Source organism: Xiphophorus couchianus, chromosome 7 (genome assembly GCF_001444195.1).
Source record: "Xiphophorus couchianus chromosome 7, X_couchianus-1.0, whole genome shotgun sequence".
NCBI lineage: Eukaryota > Metazoa > Chordata > Actinopteri > Cyprinodontiformes > Poeciliidae > Xiphophorus > Xiphophorus couchianus.
Window position 1 is genome coordinate 5186224 of NC_040234.1, and position 21692 is coordinate 5207915.

The 21692-nt window shown below is 41.6% G+C and overlaps 2 protein-coding genes across 8 annotated transcripts in view; both read right to left on the bottom strand.

Moving 5' to 3' along the window:
* Window positions 1–380: 380 nt before the first annotated feature.
* On the bottom strand, window positions 381–20535 carry LOC114147722 (transmembrane protein 237A-like). Of its 5 annotated transcripts, none has more exons than XR_003596112.1 (12): window positions 20461–20535; window positions 10998–11034; window positions 5318–5537; window positions 5106–5225; window positions 4527–4632; window positions 3413–3567; window positions 2947–3067; window positions 2419–2610; window positions 2247–2337; window positions 2088–2144; window positions 970–1091; window positions 381–594 (listed from the first exon to the last, which is right to left on the bottom strand). XR_003596112.1 is itself a non-coding variant. In XM_028022293.1 (12 exons), exons 2-12 carry the CDS (start codon window positions 11010–11012, stop codon window positions 527–529), a joined length of 1281 nt encoding a protein of 426 aa, XP_027878094.1. In that variant the 5' UTR covers window positions 11013–11034; window positions 20461–20535; the 3' UTR covers window positions 381–526. The 5 variants fall into 5 exon arrangements, 4 of the variants coding, with proteins under 4 accessions (XP_027878094.1, XP_027878096.1, XP_027878097.1 ...); XM_028022293.1 differs by having other exon boundaries at window positions 2088–2175; window positions 2264–2337; XM_028022295.1 differs by lacking the exons at window positions 10998–11034; window positions 20461–20535 and adding exons at window positions 7282–7471; window positions 9120–9850 and having other exon boundaries at window positions 2088–2175; window positions 2264–2337.
* Window positions 19219–21692, bottom strand: part of enox1 (ecto-NOX disulfide-thiol exchanger 1) — a 100791-nt gene continuing 98317 nt past the window's right edge. For 2 of the 3 annotated variants that reach the window (XM_028022292.1, XM_028022291.1), the window contains exon 15: window positions 19219–21452. In XM_028022292.1, coding sequence (XP_027878093.1) covers window positions 21321–21452 — 132 coding nt within the window. In that variant the 3' untranslated portion in view covers window positions 19219–21320. The remainder of the gene's footprint in view (window positions 21453–21692) is intronic. The other variant, XM_028022290.1, reaches the window with a different exon arrangement.

The window sequence follows — 21692 nt, forward strand, 5'->3', positions numbered from 1 at the left end:
TTTTCTGCTGTAATCACAAACCATTAACAACTATAACTTACAGCACAAAACTTCTGTTTAAGTTATTTTGGTTTTTGCATTTTGGACACTTTATAACAAAATCCCGAAGAAACACATCTTGTCTATGATATCAATACAGAATGTGAGATATTATTCCATCACGTCTTGTTTTGACTGAATTAGCTACATTCTGCAAGCACAGGTTAAACATATCTTGACTACTTTGCAGACGTGCAAATTATTGTAGGTTTTTCTTCTTCTTTGAATTAAGAAAGTCTAAAGATTTACACAAATCTGTGAAATATTAGTCTCCAGTTTAACTTCAGAACTGTTTGGCTCATATTCCCCTGCAGTCAAACACTCTCAAACCACAGAAGCAGTTACTGTACATAAACACATTTATTTATTTACAAAACGACATTTAGCAAACAAATAATACATATTTACTTGTACAAAATCATACATCAAATAACCATTCAGTTTTGAGTCTAGTACACGGGCTGACAGATATTCAACAGGTCTGGTTTTAGGCAGGGATGTCCAGGTTTTCATCTCCTCTAGGGAAACCCTCCACCTCCATCGTCATCAAAAATTCTGCTCATACACACAAAAAAGCAAAAATCTTTCTGAGTATTGGGTTCATTGAGACCAAGCCGTATACTCTATATAATAATAACGACTTTAGTGCCATCTAGTGGCAGAACGAAACACGCCACGATGATGAGCAATAATAAACTATGATGATGAGCAACTATGATGTACTAAAAAATGACAGAAAAATCTCTTTGTAATCTCGCAGCATACATTGCAAGAGGACTTCATTTGATCAGTTTTTAAAATTATTATTAATATTACTTCAATATCAAAGTAAGACCAGCTCTTAAGAAATACATGTAATAGAGAAAAAATGCAATTAATAAGAAGGTATTTCCTAACAGATTTTTTATCCTGGATGTTATCCAGGCTTACCTTCTGTGTAGTCGATGTCTGGCCGCGTGGACACGACGGCCCATGCCACGCCCACCAACAGCGCCACCACCAGGTTGACCACGATCCACGGCCGCAAGATTTGCTGCTCGGAGCCTGGAGGCCTGCAAGTAAGACAAACATAAAAATAAAAAAAAAACTAGTCGAATTCAGTTCCTGAAAGAAGAAGTCTCATGGGAGACAATCTTTTATAAATGTTTTTTAAGAGGCGTGTTGCATTTAGTTTGCATCTTAAGGACCGAGTCACCCAAGATGGACATCCACCAGAGGACAAACATCAGATTGTGTATTAATAAATAACTAAGCAAATTTATGAAATATGCCTCTTAGATATTGAGGTATCTAAGAGGCATCTTAGAGTTGAGGTAATGGTATATAACGCAGTCCTGAAACTAAGAGGCTTCACCTAGCTAGCCTCATAAAAACCAACCGGTCAGTTGTTCTATGCTTTGCTTCGTATGGGTTGCCTGGACCCTCGACTATTGAGAAATGGCGTAGACTTTGTTGAAGTTTGATCTGATTTTAGCCAATCGCTAACGCTTGCGCCATCTCAAACATGAACGGTGCTACGCTATGAAGCAAGGGAGAGCTGTAAAAAGAAAAACATCCATTGTGTCACAACCTCTTTGCCAGCAGTACAATGTATTAAACATTCCTCTTGCTCCAACTTGAATTGCTCAGTATTTGGAAGGCTGGCCAACGCAGAGTGAACATCTTCGTTCACTTCCTCCGCTGCCATTCCTAAACTGCAACCAAAGGAGCACTACAATTCTAAATTCTTCTGTTCGCTGATTGGCCCGGATGAAATCCACTCTGAGAAATCTAGCTCAATGGGAGCGGACCTGAATTAAAAGGCGATGGTCAGGCTAAGTTTTATTTAGCGTTACTGAGAATCCTTTTTCAAAGATTACACAGGATTCCGATGGGTTTGCAAAAACTCACATTCTGAACCACAACCATCGGCCACTTTAGTAGGTACACCTGTTCAACGTCTCATCACAAAAAGCACTGAGTTGGTTTTAAATGCTTACAATAGCATTTTTTTATTATCTTTTAGACGATTTTCAAAAGCGCTGAAGTTGAAAAATAATAGATCTCACCACAGAGTCTCATTGGCTGTAGGATAAAGGTTGATGCGGTCGCTGGTCATCTGCTGGCTGAGGGACAGTATCAGGGCTATGAAATACACTGAATAAACACAGAGACGGCATGAAAACATTGTCATCATCTCCATCGTCATCGTGATCATCATCAATTACATTTGTCCAGGTCTTACGGAAGGAAGCCACGGCCACCGGGTCCAGAGTGAGGAAGCCTCTCAAGGCCATAGACGTCTTGGCCAGGTTGACCCTACGACGATACGCCCAACTTCAGATGTTATTCTCACACAGAAACGTAAATCTCTGAGGTGTCGTTTTCGCCCACAGAGACCTGTCGAATGCGGACACTGTGCTGACGGCCAACAGCAGGTAGAGCAGAGACTGAGCCGGGTAGGCCAGAGGGTGGTACTGCTGCAGCAGGTTGTGCAGCGTGGTCATCTGCTCGCCGGCCAACACGTACACGACGATGATGTTCCACACCGCGTAGCCAGCCAGGAACCCATGAGAGAACAGACCGACTGCCCTGCAAGTGGAAGACACATGACAGTATTTATGTATTTATGAGCGGGTTGCCTGGATTGCTCGTTTCTGGTTTTCCATCGGTAGCGGACACCAAGTGGTCTCTTTTAGAGGATGACAGTGGTTTAAATATGAAGTCATTGTTACAAAAACATTCTTCAGTGCATTAATCAGTGGACATGTCTTCCAGAGAGAGGTTCGGCTTCCCTTTTCTGCCCCTAAACCCCACTGTAGCTTTGTCATGACAACTTAGCAAACAGCTTGGGACATTTAAAGTGAAAAGAAGCTGATATCATGCTACATGCTTGTTTTGGTTGAGCGCTCACACATCTCAACGAACCTGAAGCCGTTGTGAACCTTCAGAGAGACGTCCCTAGTGGTCCAGATCTGCCTGGTGTCCATATAGTCCTCAGTCAGCTCCGAGTGCCTGAGCTGCTCCACTCGGTCGGCCTGGAAACGCCCTGCGCACACACAGGTTACCCTCACACACAAAGACTAACACCTTCTGGAGACATCCGTAGAAACTACCTTGGAAACATTGTTGTGCGAAAGTTCTGGGTCAACCCTAAATTCAATTCAAATTCAAAAAAATACTTTATTGATCCCAAAGGAAAACTAAACGTTGTTGCAACTCATGTTAATTCATATTCTTCAAAGAGTTACTGTAGTTAGTAGCGATGGCTGTTGGCGGGAAAGAGCTCAATTGTTGTAAATCAATTGTTTGAAATAAGAAAAAAGTCAGAGTTTTTCCAATGAAAAATTGAAAGAGGAACTCAACACCTTTCACTTATCAGATTCCCACTCACGGTTCCTCTCCACAAAAACTTTGCCGACCGGCTGGCCGTGTCCGTGCGGGGCGGAGAACAGGGAATGCTGGGGAATGGGAGACTGAGCGTTGGTGACGATGTCCTCGTCTTCAGCTTCCAGATCGTTGCTGTAGTGCTCTGTCGCCTTCGCCTTCCTGTCATGGGAGAAAGCAAAGAAGAGTTTGAAAGAAAAAGTAACCAGAGACCAGCAAACTATAAATAACCGTAGAAAAAATGTGAAGGCAAGCGAAGCAGTTCCAGCTCAGAAAAACGAACTGCGAAATATACGTTACGACGATGGATTAAGGCCACTGTAGACCGGAAATAAAAAAGGGAGTAAATTTTCACCAAAATACGTACCCAGAAATGTTCCGATCAATTCTGAAATTTCTTAGGAAAAACTTGGAAATTTCCAAAAAGTTGAACATTTGCCCAAACAACCCCCGCCCCTTCATATGTTATGATTAATCTCAGAAATTTTCTAGAAAAATACTGGGAAACTTCTTATTTAAACTTTTCGACTTGGGACATTTCTGAGTTTCAAAAGTCAAAACCTTTTTAGAGAAAGCTTACAAATTTCTTATTTTCAAAAGTCAAACATTTATGACTTTCGAAACTGACAGATAATTTCTGAAATTATTCTAAAAATTGACAATTTCTTTTTTTTTTGCCGTAAATTTACTTCTGTTTCTCAATCTGCAACGGCCCTAATAGACGCCGTTGTAAAATGTTGAAAACTCTTTCAACCTTTTATCATTTGAATCAGATTTCACATTAGAGGGAAATAAAAAAGAATGTATTAATAAACAATAACTGTAGATGAAGTAATATTTCCACCAAAACAAACAACTGTTTCAATGATTTACATTTTTTAAATGGTTTTGGGTAAAAGTCGGCTTATAGTTGCTTCATGTGAGTGCATCAGCGTCTTGTTCAACTTCCAGTCAATGCATTTCTTACTCAGTTAATCCGTACTGTATTTTTAATTGTAGCTGCTAAGTTGTTCTCACTTCCATATCCACTCGTTTGTTTTTAATCAGTAACTCTTGAACTTTCTCTGCTGACATCAGACCAGTCCGATGTTTTAAATCCTGCTGCAGTTATTGGTACGTACTTCTTCCGTTTTGTCTTCCTGGTGACGGCGACAGTCATCTCCTCTCCTTCCCCGGCCGCCTCGGCCGTGTTGCCGTTTGGTACATCCCCGTGTTCTGTTTCCTGATCTGTCCAAGCGACACACAGGCGGACACACTCCATGAGAGGCACTCTGCTCAGTTCATTGCGTCTTGAGGAGGGCCTTAGCGCTGTCAATCACCCTTGTGTACCTCTGCCCCCTTTCTCTCTGCTACTCTACAGCTAGTCCTTTCATGAACGCTGAGGCGAGTTAGCATAGCCACAAATGACAGCAGATACATGGTTTTCCTGGAATGGTAATTTGCTTCTCCGCTATTAGCACATTTAGCATCATGTGTACAAGAATGATTGACAGTGCTAAGACCTGCCCCTTAGCTCTGATTGGTTGTTTTTGATGCATTTCTTCATATGGCAGTAGTAGCTCAGGGTAAAACAAATCAATTTTTTAAAAGATTATCTGTCTCAAAAAAAAAAAATAAAGAAAGAAATTAAAGCTGCGAGCAGCCTCGAGCGGCCCTCGCAGCCAAGTGCCGCTCCGGCAATTTAGTGTAAATGTTCATACCAATAGTTGACGCCTTTTTCTTCTTCTTCTTCTTGTGCGGCGCTGCGTCGTGCAGATCCGGGGTCAGATGGTCTCTGCTGTCGGAGTTACTCCTGTCCTCCATCTCCACCTCCTGCCCCACTGCAGCACAAAACACAGAGTGAAGCAACAACACAGCAGGCGAGCGGGTGGAGCTGCCGCGGGCGGAGCTGCCGCGGGCGGAGCGCGCTCACCTTCGCCCTGCTCCTCTGCCTCCATCACCTCCTTCTTCGCTTTCTTCTTCTTGCTCTTCACTGTCGGCATGGCGACGTCTCCCTGTGGAAAGCTCAAGATTTCAGCGTGAACGCCGCCCAAGGTGCGCGAGGACCGCGTCGCGAGGCCGCCACCTCTCCAGGAGTAATTTAGGTCACCAGATGAACGTTTAGTGAGGATTTGGAAGGCGGCCGGGCGGTGCTGCATGTTAGAGAAAACTGGATTAGCCGGAGGACAGGTGGCGGGGCAACTGTTTAAGTAACAGATCAAAAAGCACGAAGCATGCACTTCCCACCAGGGTTAGTTTCATGTTCCTATCAGTTCATCTGCCAATATCTTTAAAGGGGCAGTATTATGTATTTTCCAGTCACGTAGAGTAATTTCATGACACAATCAATTAACTATGTTAACTGATGGCTCCTCTGTTGATAAAGCCCCCAAATTGATTGTGTTAATTGACACAATCAATTAACTATGATTAACTAAAATTTCATAATTTTACAGCTATGAAATTGCTGTAAATATCAAACAAGACTTAAAACAAATTTGACTTTGTAATTTAACTCCTTGGAATTGGGCCTCTGTCTCTTTTAGAAACTCCTGCTCTTTCTTGAACTCCGCCTCCAGGAAGGCATCACAACGTGTCATCACGTCAAAAGGTTAAAGTTGTTCACATTAAAGGGTTAGCCACATTAGCCTGTTGAGCTCAGCAGATTGGCAGCTCCAACAGATGCTTGCTAATTGCTGCTGACTAGTCTGAAGGAGCTGAGTGGAGGAATCGCAGAGGAGGGGGGCTTGGAAAGCTGAATGGCTGCCATGAAAATCAAAGGATTTCTCAAACACGCATGAAAGAATCAAGGCAACACTGCAGGTTTTTGATGAGGGAATAACACCATCACATGATGGGAAGTTCAAAAGAGTCATAATTACGTAACACTGGCCCTTTAAAGAAAGCAATTAGATGATGTTTCACAATGGATTTTTCTAAAGTCAAGTCTCAAATCAAGTCTTTTACCCCAATTCCAAGTCAAGTCTTAAATCTCTGATGTCTGATCAAATTCTAGCTCTCTACTTCAACACCGCAATGCTGTCCAGTGATGGCGTAGTTACTTTGAAAAAGTAACTTTAATTGGATTACTGATTACTCCTTGAAAAAGTAACTTAGATTACTTGATTTGGAAAGTAACTAACTTACATTAAAAGTAACGTTTTTAGTTACTTTCAGCAGCTGCTAACAACAACGCTGTGAAAATTACATTGATCTTACAAAACTTCATTGTAAGTAATTTTATAACGGTAACATCAACAAAGTGTCTCCACTGGTTGAACTGAAGGGGAGATTGTTTAAAGGTTACAACAGTACAAAAAAAAACCTTTAGTAATTTGTGCGTGATTTTGTGTGTTTCTATTGTCTGGAAAACTATAAATAGGATTTTCAGTTATGGCCAGACATTTTCCCTATTATAAGTAAATTAATCTGCCAGTGGAACTAGTACTCACATGTCAGAGCCGTGGCCGGTAGCTTACACGCTGCTGACTACATGGGAGAGAGATTTTCAATAAGATTTGAGTTGTAAACCATGAGACTGTAAGTGTTTGGAGCAAGAGTTCAAGTCGAGTCTGAAGTCTTTCTGTTTGAAAAAAAAAAAAAAGAAGTTAGGATCATGGTATCAAATTTAGTATTTGACTCTGGCATAAACACCATTACACCTGGTGAATTTATTTATTTTCATTAAGGTTATGCTCCTGTGAGACTCTTATGCTAGTCCATCCCTACATGCCATCAACATTTGATCAGGCAAAACTTGAGCATCTATTTTAATGACAAGGGCATTTAAAAAAACAAACTCTTTAACTGTTTTAGGGATTGGAAATGAAAGGACATTCTGATAAAATCTTGTAGTGGTATCAACATTACAAAAAAATAATGCTTGTGTATGCTCACCAGAAAAGCTGAGTGTCTGCAGAGATAAAATCCTGCAGTTGGTCCCTCTGTGTGTTTGATCTTATCGAGGTAAAGGAGAAAAACTCCTCTTCCTGCCCTTTGTCCTTAATCTTTCAGCTCTCTGGTTGGGTTTAATCGTAGAACTGCCTTCAAACCGACTTCTGGGCTCTCTGGATGGAAAGCTCGGCGCCTAAACAAAAGGTGAGGAGTTAAAACTATAGCTGACACGAAACTCCTCTCAGGGTTTAGAGTGGATCATGTGCTGAGCCCTGGGAGATCCTGGAGGTTTTCTGATTGGCTCATCAGATGTGATGTCACCCACAGCAGAAAATTATTTGTTAGATCTCAATTGCTGTCCTTAAAATGCAGTGTTGTGACAAGATTGTCCTTCCGTCACTCAGTTTGTAATACTGTTCTCTTGCTTAGAAAAACTAACTAGAATAGAAAGAGATATATATATATTTTAAAAAGTCTTTTAGATTAAATGTCACACCGCTTTAGAAATATTTTACAAAATGCATCTAGGAAAATTCAGAAGTACCATAAAGATGGTAGCTGCTGCTCCTACTATTGGAGTTTGTTTAATTTTTTGATCACCAGCTGCACACAAAAATGTGTTGAGCGCACATTTCAGACAGAGGTTTGTTTATTGTTTGAAAAACCCACTAAGGTAAAATATATATATATATATATATATATATATATATATATATATATATATATATATATATATATATATATATATATATATATATATATGTATATATATATATATATCTTCATTTAAAACAAATTGAAGTGAATGAAGCAGCAGAAGCTCTATGTGAGTTTAACAGGGTCTGACGTGGCAGAAACCAGGTCAGTAGAATGAATCCTATTAGAACAACACACAGGCAAACACATGCCGCTCTTACATTAAGTACTGTAATGTGCACATACTGTATGACAACAGTCATGTGCTTTTTCAGATTTACTTCCCCGTCAAACAAAAGTGTCAACAATAACAACAATGAAATCCAACATTAGGCTCATCCCCTCTCATTATATCAGATAACATAGCCACTCAGACAATGCAGAAACACCTTCCTCTCCTCCCCCCCGCCTCACTTCCTGTCCTCTGTTATGCCGCTCCACGCTGACCGCCACCCGGGTGTGTTTAGATGGATGACAGTCGGTCCTGCATAATACAGCGAGCAGACACTAATCCTCCGGTTAAATCGCCTGAGCATCATCTGTCCAGCAGGGGATTAACCTGAGAACCACACAGGGGTCAACTCACAATGCCTGAGCCAAACGCAGGGTCCCGTAGCCATGGCGACGGGGTCCTCCAGTCAGTACTGGGAATCCAAATATAGATATTTGAATCAGTGCCTATATTATCTATTTTTCCAGCCGTATAGTGCCATTTTATAACACAATCAAGTAACTATGTTACCTTCCCTTGTTTGAAAAAAAATAAAAATGTTGTGTATATCAAACATGACCTGAAAGGGAGAAAATATGCAGAGAGCGCGAGAGAGAAAGGCGTCGTCTCAAAGGAGAATTGTGGCGTTGTGGTATGAGATGACGGAAAGGCAAATATCTGTGAACATACTGATGTCAGCTGAGTGTTTGATTGAGCCTGTAAACACCAAAACTGGAAGAACACGAGTCCTGCTGGTGTTATAACAGGCCTGCCTGGGTTCAGCTCAAAGGGAGTTTCTCCATCATTTTCTGAAGAACCTCTGCAGAATCTCCTGGCTCCGCTGCCTGCAGTTGAGGCACGTGACCTCTAGGTGTCAGGGCAAGCCTTTCATCTCATTCCTGATATTTTCACGCTCACTTTACAGATTCCTTACACGTGATAGGCGTCAGCAGCGGCTCATGACAGGTCGCCCCCTGCCCACCTGCGACACTGACCAGGAAGATGCTGCTATGGCAACCGCTGCTCCTCGTTCTGCCACGTTGTTTTCTTCTTACAGGTGTCAAGAAATGACCTGATTCTGTCCATTAGCGCCTTCTGATTGCGGTGTGAACAACGATTAGAAGCTGAAGCGATGACTGAAACATGGACGAAACAATGTTCCCATGAATTTAAATCAGATTCTAATTTATTATAATACACAAATTAGCATGTAAACATATACATGTATCTATTTATTCTATTAACTACCCATCATGAGGTTTGGGGAAGGGGAGTTTATAATTTCTCTTAAAGGGACAGCGTTGCGTAGAAGCGACTTTTTGGAGCTTTACATCATGTTATGATGTTATTCCCTCATCAAAAACATACCAACTGTTGCCTTGATTCTTACATGCATATTTGAGAAATCCTTTGAATCTCCCATGGCAACCATTCAGCTGTGTAAACGCCCCGGTGGACCTAGAGCCTGCACATCTGCAGAGCTTATTATACGCACTATTTCTCTGTCCAGTGCTCCAAAGAGCGCTTGGAAACGGCTCAACGTCATGACAACGTGCTGAAGGCGTGAGTGCCGGAAAGGAGCTTCTTAAAGAGACAGAGGCCCAATTTCAAGGTGTCAAATTGCCTAGTCAAATTTCTTCTAAGTTATGTTTGACATATATAGCATTTTAAAACAATTGAAAGTAATATATACTTACTTGATTGAGGTATAAAATGGCACCATGTGCCTGGAAAATACATACTGCCCCTTTAATAAATGGAAGTAGTATGTGAAAACTGTTTTTTGTGGCTATCTTTGACATAAACGTTTGTTTTACGAGTAGATTATTTTAGCACTGTGGTATTTATTCATCAATAATTTGACAGGAATTGTGTGCAGCAAACAGCCGTATTGTGGTCTATACTGTACAAATGCTCAACCTGCTAGTCAGGCAGCGCCTGAGTGACATAAAATATGTGAAAAAGTGAAAGCGGAACAAATTTGTAATGGAGCAAAAATAGCATTTTTACAGCTTTGTACTTACGGAAAAAAGATCAGTGGAGCAGATGTCATGGAAATGGTAGAATTTTTTTTTCTGAATGAACCACCTTTTTTTTTTTGGTGTATTTTGCCCCATTTGTTAATGGCTAACTTTAAATTATCATTAATTAGATGCAGTCACTGGCAGCTCCCTTTCACCCTATGTGGAGTCTCATGTATGAGATTTCACACGTAATGGCTGCCAGGTGGATGACATCAGGCCTTAGCGACGGGACGTGACAGCGGCAGCGGGTGTAAAGGAACGTCAATGCGGCTCTCCAGACAAAGCAGAGACAAAGAGCGCTAGCTAATTACTGCAGCCGTCAACAGGCTTCCTTAAAGACGGAGGCGTGCTCCCTCTGCCTCCTCACACCGCTGCCGCTCACGTTATTTATAGAGCGGCGAGCAACACACGCATCCACACACACACACACACACACCCACATCGGCAGCTTCAACGATTGGATGCGTTTGGCCCGGAGACACTTGGCTGCCAAGGTGAATTTCCTTCTGGATTTTTAAAAATAAGATGATGTGAAAACCGTGGACTCTGGCATCTGAGATGTGACAGCAGGGAAGAATGTAAATAACAGGGATTGTCCCCGGGGGGTGGGTACCTGGGGGTGCGTCCAGGTTGTGTACTCGGCCCCTTTCAGATGTGACACATTGCAAACCAGCAGTTGAGTAACTGCAGCTCAACTAGGAGACCTGGAAAATTGCTGACACCTTTCTGACAAATACAAATACAAAGAAATGGATGCATATAATAGGGAATATGGTAATATGACTAACCACTGTGGGTGCCATAGTGCAGGGGGCGGCATAGCAGCTGCAAAATAAAACAAACAAACAAACAAAAAAAAACACAATAAAAATCACACCAAGCAAAATTTTTAATTCACTCTACTAAAGTGACCAAAAAAAACAAAAAACAAGCAACAAAAGCATCAAGTCATTTTGCCCCAAATGAGTTTCCTACTGGTTGTAAGTACTGCAAGACAGTGTGGCTATTCATGCTTCGAAGCTTCTACCTCACAGAGCAGCCCTCCTCCCCACTGACTCCTCCACTCAGCTCCTTCAGACTAGCCTGCAGCAATTAGGAAACACCTGGTGGAACTGCACATTAGCTGAGCTCATTGTACAAGCTCCTTCTCAGCTGGTAAAAATGTTGTTAAAGGGTTAACAGTGGAAGCCATGTTGTGATGACTTCCTGGAGGTGGAGTTTTAGAAAGAGCAGGGTTTTTAAAGAAACAGAGGGTCAATTTCAAGGGCCTCTCTGTCTTTGAAACTGGGACAGTGGCCTGACACGTTTTAATTCATATTTGATATTTTTACTGCATTTTCAGAACAATTGAACAACAATTGACTATGTGTCTGAGAAACATACAATACCGCCCAGTATGAAAGATTCCTATTACTGTAAGCATTTCTAATAAGAGCTACTTCACCGTTTCCATAATCGCGACTGAATTTGTTCAGCTCTCACTCTTAATGTTAAACCAGGTCGATCTGAGTGGAGAAATTCTACATTCAACTCTTTAAAAACACCACTTTGAATTTATACCGTCTATATTTGTTTTTCGAAAACCTGTGTTCATCCGTTGTTTGTGGCCTCTTAATCCTCGAACGGCCACAGCGGCGCTCTCTCCAGGGTCCAGTGGGCGAGAGGCTAGACAGGTCGATAGTCCATTAGAGGGAAGACACACATGCTTGCACACATTCACTACTGACCTGGTCATTTAACCAAGTATGCTTGTTTTCAAACTGCAGGAAGAAGCCAGAGCGCCCAGAGTGATCCCACCCATGTACACAGAGACAATGCAAACTCCATAAAAAGAGGGATTTGAACCTTTTTGCTTTACGGCGTTTTAAAAACGAACATATCTAAGTTGTAGGTTTTTAAGTGGTTAAAAGAAAAGCGTCATTTTTATAGCTACTTTGTTAACACTGTGATGAGGTTACCCCCTGCTCGAACTTCTTCCAATGAAACCAAAGTTATGTCAAACGTTTTGTGCAGCACAAATTTTCGTTTGTGCCGCTGTCATTTTAAATTCATTGACCAATGTTTCCAGAGGTCGTCAAAGGTCAACCGGCCCTGCCACGTTAACGAAATCAAATGAAACGTGGTGTCAGTGAACTCTGCTACATTTGTGCAGCACAAATTTTTGTTTGTGCAGTTAGAATTTTTAAGTAAAAAAAAAACAATGTAGATCTCAGAGGTCACCAGAGGAATTCGCAAAATCACACAAAATGTATTTAAATTATTTGTGTTATGTTTGTGCTGCTTTTTGCATCTAAAGTATTTGTAGCAAAGTTGATTTGCATGATTTTTTTGAAAGTGTGGTTGGGGAAGAAAAGAGGTCCAGTTGACCTCTGGTTAACTTTTGGTGAACTTTGGAAACATTTATGAATATCTTTTAAATGATTGCGGCGCAAACGGAAATTTGTGCCGCAATAACATTTGACACCAAGTTTTCGTAATTTGAAGACGTTCGTGGTCTGGCTGACCCTTGATGACCTCCCAAAAACATTTACTAATATCTTTGAAATGACAGCGGCACAAACAAAAAAAAGATTTGGCCGCACAAACGTTTGTCACAAATCTTGCTTTATGTCTTATAGTTTGAGATTCTTCTACAATAATGGTGCATTAACATTGGAGAGATGGTGTAGAAATCAAACAGGCTTTGCTCTCTACCTGTGAGAAGTGTGTTGGTTTGCTGCAGGACGCAGACGTCAAGGCATCAAAATTTCTATTGAATCACAAAATAAATTGCTCTGCATTTGTTTTTCTGTCCTCTAATAATCCGTCTGTTTCATTCGGGTATTTTAAAAAGTTGTTTTAATCTCTCTAATTTCCAGGACAGTCATATATATATATATATATATATATATATATATATAAAAGGCTGTTTGGGCTTTCCTGATACAAATGTAAACATTTTCGGGGCGTTCTGGTAATTTCGTACATTTTCGACCAATTACATCCATCGCTCGGCCGTTTTGTTTCGCCGGCGTTTATCTGAGCGCGGCACGTTGTACTCTGTTTATCCTGCCCTGAAAGGGGGAGCTGGAAGTAATTACCATCATCCAGGCCTGATGGCTGCGTTCTCTGTTTGCTGCTGCTGCCGCTTGATGTTGCTTTTTCAGCCACAACACAAGCAGAAAACAGAAGGCAGGCGGAGATAAATGGAGGGAGCAGAGATACCGAGGGGAGGGGGCGGCGAGCCAAACGGGAACTGCAGAACAAGAAGATTCGGGCGCAGAATTAATGTTTTTATCCCAATTTATTGGGGATCTTGTTGCCACGGTGAATGTTTTAACACACGCACTCGTTACGAAGCAGATTGCTTACTTCTGGTTCAGCGTTTACATCTCACAGTGATATGAAAGGGTCAAATAAGAACACGTTGTTGTCGAGCGATGATGATTCTTAAAGCAGATAGGAAGGGAATCAGAATCTGGAGGCAGGAGGCGTCACTCTGATTTGTAGAAACCTCCCTTCAAGAGAATCTAACAAAACGAACTGAAACTAGACAATAAAATTAGTTCCAACACCTTTGGATATGCTGGATTTTATTTATGTAGATTTTCCTGGACACAATCCTCCAAGTTTCATGTGAGCGGATGAAAGAAGTGTAGAACATTTTGGAAGTTTAGGAAACATTTAAAATGAACATTTTGGACTAATTTTGGATCCCGTTCCATATTTTAAAAACCCATTTGCTGACCAATACTGAGCAACGTTTGTGTTTAATAACTTCCATATTTTATTTACTTCAGTTTCTGGAGCAAATTACCACAATACAGATGTCCTATTCTAACATAAGACATTAAAATTCTGAACTGTAAGAATGAGCAATTCATTTCAAATTAGAATTATGTGACTATAGCTTGTAGGTCTTAGGTTGAAATATTGACAACTTTGGACAACAAAACATACTTAATGGGGCAGTACTGTGTATTTTCCAGTCAGTGTATCATTTTACAGCACAATCAACTAACTATGTTGCCTTCAGTTGTTATAAAAATGCTACACATATCAAATATGACTCAAAAGAAATTTGACTTGAAATATGGGCTCTGTCCCTTTAAGAAACTCCTGCTCTTTCTGAAACTCCGCCTTCAGGGAGTCGTCACAGCATGGCTCCTCTATTAACCGCTTAGCAACGTTTTTACCAGCATTTCATTGAGATGTAGCTCCTATGACAGGGGTGTCCAAAGTCGGTCCTGGAGGGCCGCCATCCTGTGTGTTTTAGTTCTCTCCCTGGTTTAACGCACCTGGATCCAATGATGGCTCATTAGAGGCCTTAGGAGAACATTGACAAGCTGAGAAGGTTGTTACTACAACCAGGGAGAGAACAAAAACATGCAGGATGCCGGCCCTTGAGGACCGACTTTGGACACGCCTGTCCTATGATGAGCTCAGCAGATGCTCAGTTCCACCAGCTGTTTGCTAATTGCTGCTGGCTAGTCTGAAGGAGCTGAGAGGAGGGAGGTCTGCTCTGTGAGGCAGAAGCTCGGAAAGTGCAGCCGAATGGTTGCCATGGGAAGTTAAAGGATTTCTCAAACATGTATGAAAGAATGAAGGCAACACTCCAGGCATGTTTTTGGTGAGGTAATAAAATTATAACATGAAGTAAAGCTCAACAAAGTCGATTTTGACGTTTTCGTACGCAGTATATTTTGAGTGAGAACGACTACAGGGAGGATCTGGGACCTTTCTGCTAATTCCTAACGAAAAGCATGAATCTTTGGGTGTGACTCCAAAACACATTTTGAAGTTCTGAGAATGAGCTCAGAATCTCAGTCACACTCTTTATGGTTGTGTGAAGCGCAGGAAGTCCCCTCTTCCTTCAGCCAGCAGCCCATCTGTCCCTGACTCCATGTTTTCCACAGAGCCAAAAGGAGAAAAGGATCGCCCTGACGTACCTCAGACGGACAAACAAAGACCTGCTTGTGTTCATATAAAACCTGGATGCTTCTGTTGGGCGTATTTCACAGCAACACTTCAGTTAGGAGCCAATCTGTCTCGTTTACGTCCTGGCCGGAGAAGCGTGGACTTACCGAAGCAGAAGAAGAACTCCAGAGAGTGAAACTTTTGTCAATCACAAGAAAACAACTCAAAGAACCCAGAAGGAGAAAACTGCTTCCAGAGCAGGACATTCTCCTCCTGCTCCCACCAATAGGATTTCTGAGTTTTTCCCCATTAAGGCGCTGTGCATAAATAGCAACGCTCTGCCCCAAATTATAAAATTGTTTTCCGTTTTTAACCAGGACCCTGAGGAAAGAGAATTAGCCTTGACTCATGGAGTGATGGAAGCTTTTTGATCATTAAGTTGACGCTGGGTCACATGAAAACTAACAAGGCATCGAACAGCTTAAACTTTCCTCATTGATAAAACATATACGTAGTTAGAGTAGCTTAGGTCACGCTGCTGTAGGCAGGGCTGAAACGATTAATCGTGATTAATCAGTTGTTGAAGTACGTAATTCTCAGCTAATTTAATAATCGATAAATCATTAACTGGAATACACAGACTTTAAAAAATATGCAATTTGCTAAAATAACAACCCAGCCAGATCGGTAATTAAGCCACAACTGTTCAAAAATAGATACGTTTTCTATTTAAGATGCCTTCGTCGTCTGTATACATTTTACCAGAACTCCTCCCCCGTCTTTGGTGGCTATGCTAACTAGCCTTAGCATGCATGGCAGGCTGTATTGTGGTGAACCAGCTGTGTAAATACATGCTGGTCGTGTATTAAAGACGCAGTGTGGGACATTTGTTGACGATTCATGTTACAGGAGTTGATAGTATCTGTAGAGTCTGTCTGTGTTGTGTTATAAACGGATGGAAATGAACTACTTATAATACAGCAGAACTGGATTATCACTAGCCCTCTTGTTGTCGCGCATGCATACAAGTCTTAAAAGTTCTTCCCGAAGACTGGTAGCGGATATAGACAAATTTGGTATCGCATGGTAAAGATTTGTAAAATGATTTAAAATAAACCAAGCCTTCATTGCAGCTGCTTACTCTCACACTAAAAAAACACATAGAGAACACTTTATTTTTCTATTTTATTTTTTTTTAAGAAAAAACATGCAAATTTCATAGTTTTGAATGTCAAAGAATTTTCGACTTTTGGAATTTTCCCGAGTTTGAAAAGCTGAAAATGTTTGACTAGCAATCGAAGCATGCAGGTAATTTTAAGAAAATATTTTCTCCCCATAGCGCCGCTCCTGGTTCTTTCTCAGTGTTGTCCAGCCGACTGCCCTGTAAGCACAAACTAAAACAGTTTCTCATAATTCAAACCCATTAGACGTGCATCACTGTGAAACCACGCGGCCTTTAAAATGACGATGCCGACACACACACACCCACAGCAGAGGGCTGGGCGTAGCAGTTCTCCATCGATTGCTGTTCGTCCATCTTAAATTGCGTTATGGCTACACAGTCAACACACCGGCGTTAATTAGCGACCAATCAGAGCATCTGAAGCAAAAATGAGTTGACCTCAGTTTTTCTACAAGCAGTTCCTCCAATTAATCGTCTTAAAACATTTCTCCTGCAGCTTTTCTGTGAACACATAACGAGCAACCGGAGGAAGTTCAATGGAAGAGAGTGCAGCACCACAGCGAAGTCGCACATCAATGAAAACCGCCGTGAGTGTGTGTGTGTGTCAGGGAATCCTCTGGGGAATTCATTTTCTTCACACTGAAGGAGCTTTGGAAGCAGAGAAAGAGGAGGAAAAAAATGCTCAGAAATTCACTCGCTTTTACCCGAGATTGTAACAAGCTCTGCAGCGATGTTAGAGTTCCTCTGCACACACACACACACACACACACACACACACACACACACACACACACACGCCTGCATATCACAGCAGGGTGTGTTACGCCTGGGTTGCATCAGCAGCAGCAGGAGCGGCTCAGTGGTCATGAACAGACTTTTAAATCATCCTGTAGGCTGCATTCATTAAACATTAGGCAGGATCAGTGTGTTGCCCCGCTGCCTGGCTTCTTATTTATATAACCTATTGGTAAACACATTTCTAAATTTTCAAGTTCTTGCACTTAATATAGCTTAAATTAGGAGCTTCAGGTGAGATTTCTGCTCTGTCGCAGCAGTCTGTGTATTGTTTAGTGGAAATAACAGTTGACTTTATAATTTAACGCCTTGAAATTGGGCCTCTGTCTCTTTAAGAAGCTCCTACTCTTTCTGAAACGCCGCCTCCAGGCGCCTCCAACCAAGTAACTAGGTTACCTTCAGATGTAAAAAAAAAAAAAAAAAAAATATATATATATATATATATTATAAATGACAAAAGAAAATTGACTTCCTGATTGAATACTTTGAAATTGGATCTTTGTCTCTTTCTGAAGCTCCTCTATATGAAGTCATGGTTACATTGTTCCTCTATTAACCTTTTAGCAGCGTTTTAACCTGCGTTTGACTCAGAAACAGTTCCTATAATGAGCTTAGCCGATGCTCAGTTCCACCAGGTGTTTGCTAATTGCTTCTGGCTGATGTATCGACACTAATATCAGTACTGGCCAATAAATAAAACTTGGGTAATATTAACAAACAATATTTATCTTCATATTGCTGCTGTTTGTTTCTGGAGGGGAAGGAGTGAAGGTTGGTCCTGTGGTCTTTGGTCATGTGACAGTACCTGTGTTTCCATTAACCATAGAAAAGCGAAATCTGAAATTTTGAAAATGAATTCAGAAACACGTCAATTTTGGGGGGAAAAAAGCTTTGGTGCTAGTATGAGGTGGGATTTTCCCCCCACCCATATCAGAATTAGTTTATTTTGCAAAACAGCACTTTTTTCACATCCCACGCTCAACAATCAGATGTTACTACTGTCGGAAACCACAAAGAAGAGCACAATAGGAAGTAGCAGGACGGTGGTGGTGCACCATGTTTTTAATGACTTCTCACGAGAACAAACGTCCTCATGTGTTTTTAATTGCCTCGGTTTAATTTTCAAAATTAGCGCAATATCAGCAACTGGCGGAACTACGTTCATTTTTAACAGAAACGCAGTTACTGATAGTGATGCAGCGCTGCATTGTGGGACGTTTAACTGAAGCAGTGGTGAAGCCAGTGGGGGGGAGGGGTCGGGTCATTTATTTTCAAGGTGTTGAAAGGGTAGCAAAATATAGATAAAATATTTACAATATTGGTAAATACTGTAAATATTGGTAAATATTGGCTATGTAAAAGCGATAGCAATATCAGATATCGGCCCAAATCTTCCTTTTTTCAGTCAGAAAAAGCCATTTAAACTTTGAACTTATATAAACCTGCATTCTCTTGTGAAAAGCGTCTTCATACAGCAAAACGTAATAAATTAGAAAGAATGGTAAACACCCACCTTGCTTTCTCGTAAAAAGATTTTACTGAACACATTCTACCTCGCTCCACTTTTCCTTCCCCTCCCATTCATGCTGCATTCTCTGAAGCAATTTTTTTTTTCTGCATTTTATCCATCCTTTTACAAAGTCCACAGTTTTCTCTGCAGGAAGCAGGCACTGAAAAAGACGCCCGCAGTGATTTCACAGGTTATTACAAACCCTGGAGCATATTTTTTTCTTTCTTTCTTTCCTTTTCCTCTCCGCAGCACCATTTATTTATTTTTGATCCCAAAATATCTGGCAGAGGAAATGAGGCTCCGCGTTTAGACCTTTGAGTTTACGCTCTGCGACCATCACGTCATCTTTGCTCCATTTTCCCTTGAATGGGGATCTTTTCCACATCCGACTGAAGCCTCAAGCACATTGGGGAGAAACTAGACTGATGGAAAGAGTGAATTACTAGCTCTTATTTTGATGATCAAACCGACGCCGCAGGTCTGTGTATATTACTGTAATCTCAAATTTTACGTCATTCTCAAAGTAATGCAGCTTTGATGTCCCAGAGTTGAGGTGCTTGTATTCACATTTGATGTACTTGAGTCCAACAACATCCATAATGTGGATTCATGGGCTGAAAATGAATGTGTTATTGAATTTTGGACCTTTATTGAGGAACCAATTCCCTCTTTTTGTAGGAGTATATGATGCTAGATGAACCCTTCCCCTGCCTCTGTACTTTGGATTAAAGCTTAAACAAAGACTTTTTTTTTAAGGACTCTGGTAACAAAGAGACAAACTGATCATAGCGTCAGCACCAAGGTCATCACAGTAACACATTTAATGTTTACCTGGGACACTAGTAATTATAGGAGCACATCAAATTTTAGAGACGTTGTGGACCTTCAATTATTTGAGTCACCTTAATCTTGTTTTATTCAGTGGTGGTAAAATCGTCTTGGTGTGTGGTTCATAAACTCAGAGTTGGTTTTTAAAGGTTACCTTAAATCTGAAGTTAGTGAAACAACAGCCCTGTGCCTCCATGCAAGTCACTAAATAATACCTGACTCAGAGTCAAGAGCAAGTTGCAAAATTTGTTCTCTGTGAGTTAATATGTTAATGGGTGGAATCTGTGTATCCTAGACTGACAGTAGGGCAAACTCAGGCTGACTAACACACACACAAAAGCAGGGTGGGGCCCTCCGATTTGAGTCCAACCCTGTGGACTTTATGTCAGAGCCGACCAGTTAACTTAATTTATCCTGAAGTAAACCCAAATTAACCCAGATTTTATTTATTTACTATAATTTGAATAAGCCGTGCAACTTCTCCCGTTTTTAGCTTTTGCTTCACATCTTCCAGCTCCGTGTTGCTGTTTGTTGTAAATGCTGGGTGAGTGAAGCGCTAATCATCTGGGACGTGTGATTGATAGGAGCGGAACGGGGCGGAGCTGCACGTGCCTTGTGAGTGTGCTCCGCCTGTTGCAGGCTAAGGAACTTTGTTTATTTATTTCTTCAGGAGGTCAAACTGCCTCCTCCTCTAATTAGAGTGTAACAAACAGATTAGCACAGCTTCATTTCGTGCATTCTTGTTTTAGTTTTCTCTGTGCTGCACGTATCGTAAGCTTGTGTGTCACAGAAGCCCGACCCGAATTTTGGCTTGGCTTCGGGCCATAAATCTAAACTGTAGAAAGTCAAACAAATCTTGTTGTCATCTGTTGGTTTTCTCTATTTTGACACTTTTGCATCAGACCAGAATGTTGCAAGTGTTAAAGCTTTCCCTCTGCAGCCGTTACGCGAACGGAGCTTTGGAGCTATTACTGGATCCGGGTGAAATCAAAACAACAACAACAAAAAAAACCCATTAAGAATTCTGAAAAAACTTTACCTTAAAAGTCTTCAATGTCATTTATGGTGTCTTCGGCACACACCAAGTTCAACATTAAAGGCAACAGAAGCGAAATGCACCAAATCTGGACAGAGAAGTACTGTCGAAAGGACAACCCAAAAGAACAAAAGTCTTCATAGTTCACACAAATAAATATCTGAAGCTGACAGATCAGTGCCGTTCTAAGCTGTCTGGTATTAAAAAGGAGAAGTGCCCCAACGCCTGATGATGGCTCTACAGGAGATGAAGAGATGAGTGTAACTTTAGAAAACATCAGAACTTGCCACCGGATCGCCACCGAAGGTTTCTGTGAATGTTTAAAAGATGAACAAGCACCTTTCCAGTCGACTCCAAGTCCTGGTTTAACAGTGCTGCCGACTTCAATCTCCTGGATATCCAGCAAAAAATTTGGCAAAAGTACTCAGTGTCTTTACAACAAGGGAGCAAAACGGTTTGAACTCATCAGATAAACAAAATGAGGTCTGGTATGAAATCTCTACAGGGTCAACTTTGGTATACAGGTTTTCCTATCCATGTTTCTGTGGGTGGCATTGCTGCTGGCAGGCTTCCTGGTTCCTGGCTGTCAAAGGGAAGAGAGCCAGGAAGTCTTCCTCAAGACTTGTGTTAATCGTCAAAGGTAGTTGTGTCCCTTTGGGGTTCACCGCATCTTTACGAGGGATCACAAATCCACTCGAACTTCCCGAAGGACTACCCCTCGGCTTTAAACGTTCGCCTAGTCCAAGGGTTCCAGCGCCCCATCGAGTATCGATCGACGTTCACCGCACTTCCACAGGCGTGGGCACGCGCGCGCGAGCCAGCGACTTGTCGTTGGCGTCTGCGGCGTACGCACTCTCCCCGCGTCACGCCGAGCCGAGGCTGTCAAAGCCGCAGAACTTCCATCGTTTCTCCAAGGTCGCCCCGATGCCACTCAGCTCCTGCCGGAACATGCTGGGCAGACGCACCATGAGGCGCTCCACCTCCCCGGCAGACACCTGGCAGAGGTCAGCAGAAGAGACGCTGTGAGAACATGCTGGTTTTTGAGAAGCAAAGCCATGATCTGTTTAACATTCAGTGCTTAATAATCAACCGAGGTTCTTTTGCTTGTTTCTGTTGGTTAGTTACGACAGCTAAAACATCCTCAGAGCCGTAGCCAAGCTGACATTTTACCCTTAATAATCGGATCTTAGATGCAATCTAAACTTGCGCAAACTTCACTCCAAATTTAAATTATA

What these genes read in the sequence shown, in the direction of transcription:
- LOC114147722 (XM_028022293.1), bottom strand. An exon ending in AGGAAGACAAAACGGAAGAA is followed by an intron (nt 3,568 to 4,526) that starts GTACGTACCAAT and finishes CTCCCATGACAG; the next exon opens with GAAGGCGAAGGCGACAGAGC. An exon ending in ACAGTGTCCGCATTCGACAG is followed by an intron (nt 2,338 to 2,418) that starts GTCTCTGTGGGC and finishes GTATCGTCGTAG; the next exon opens with GGTCAACCTGGCCAAGACGT.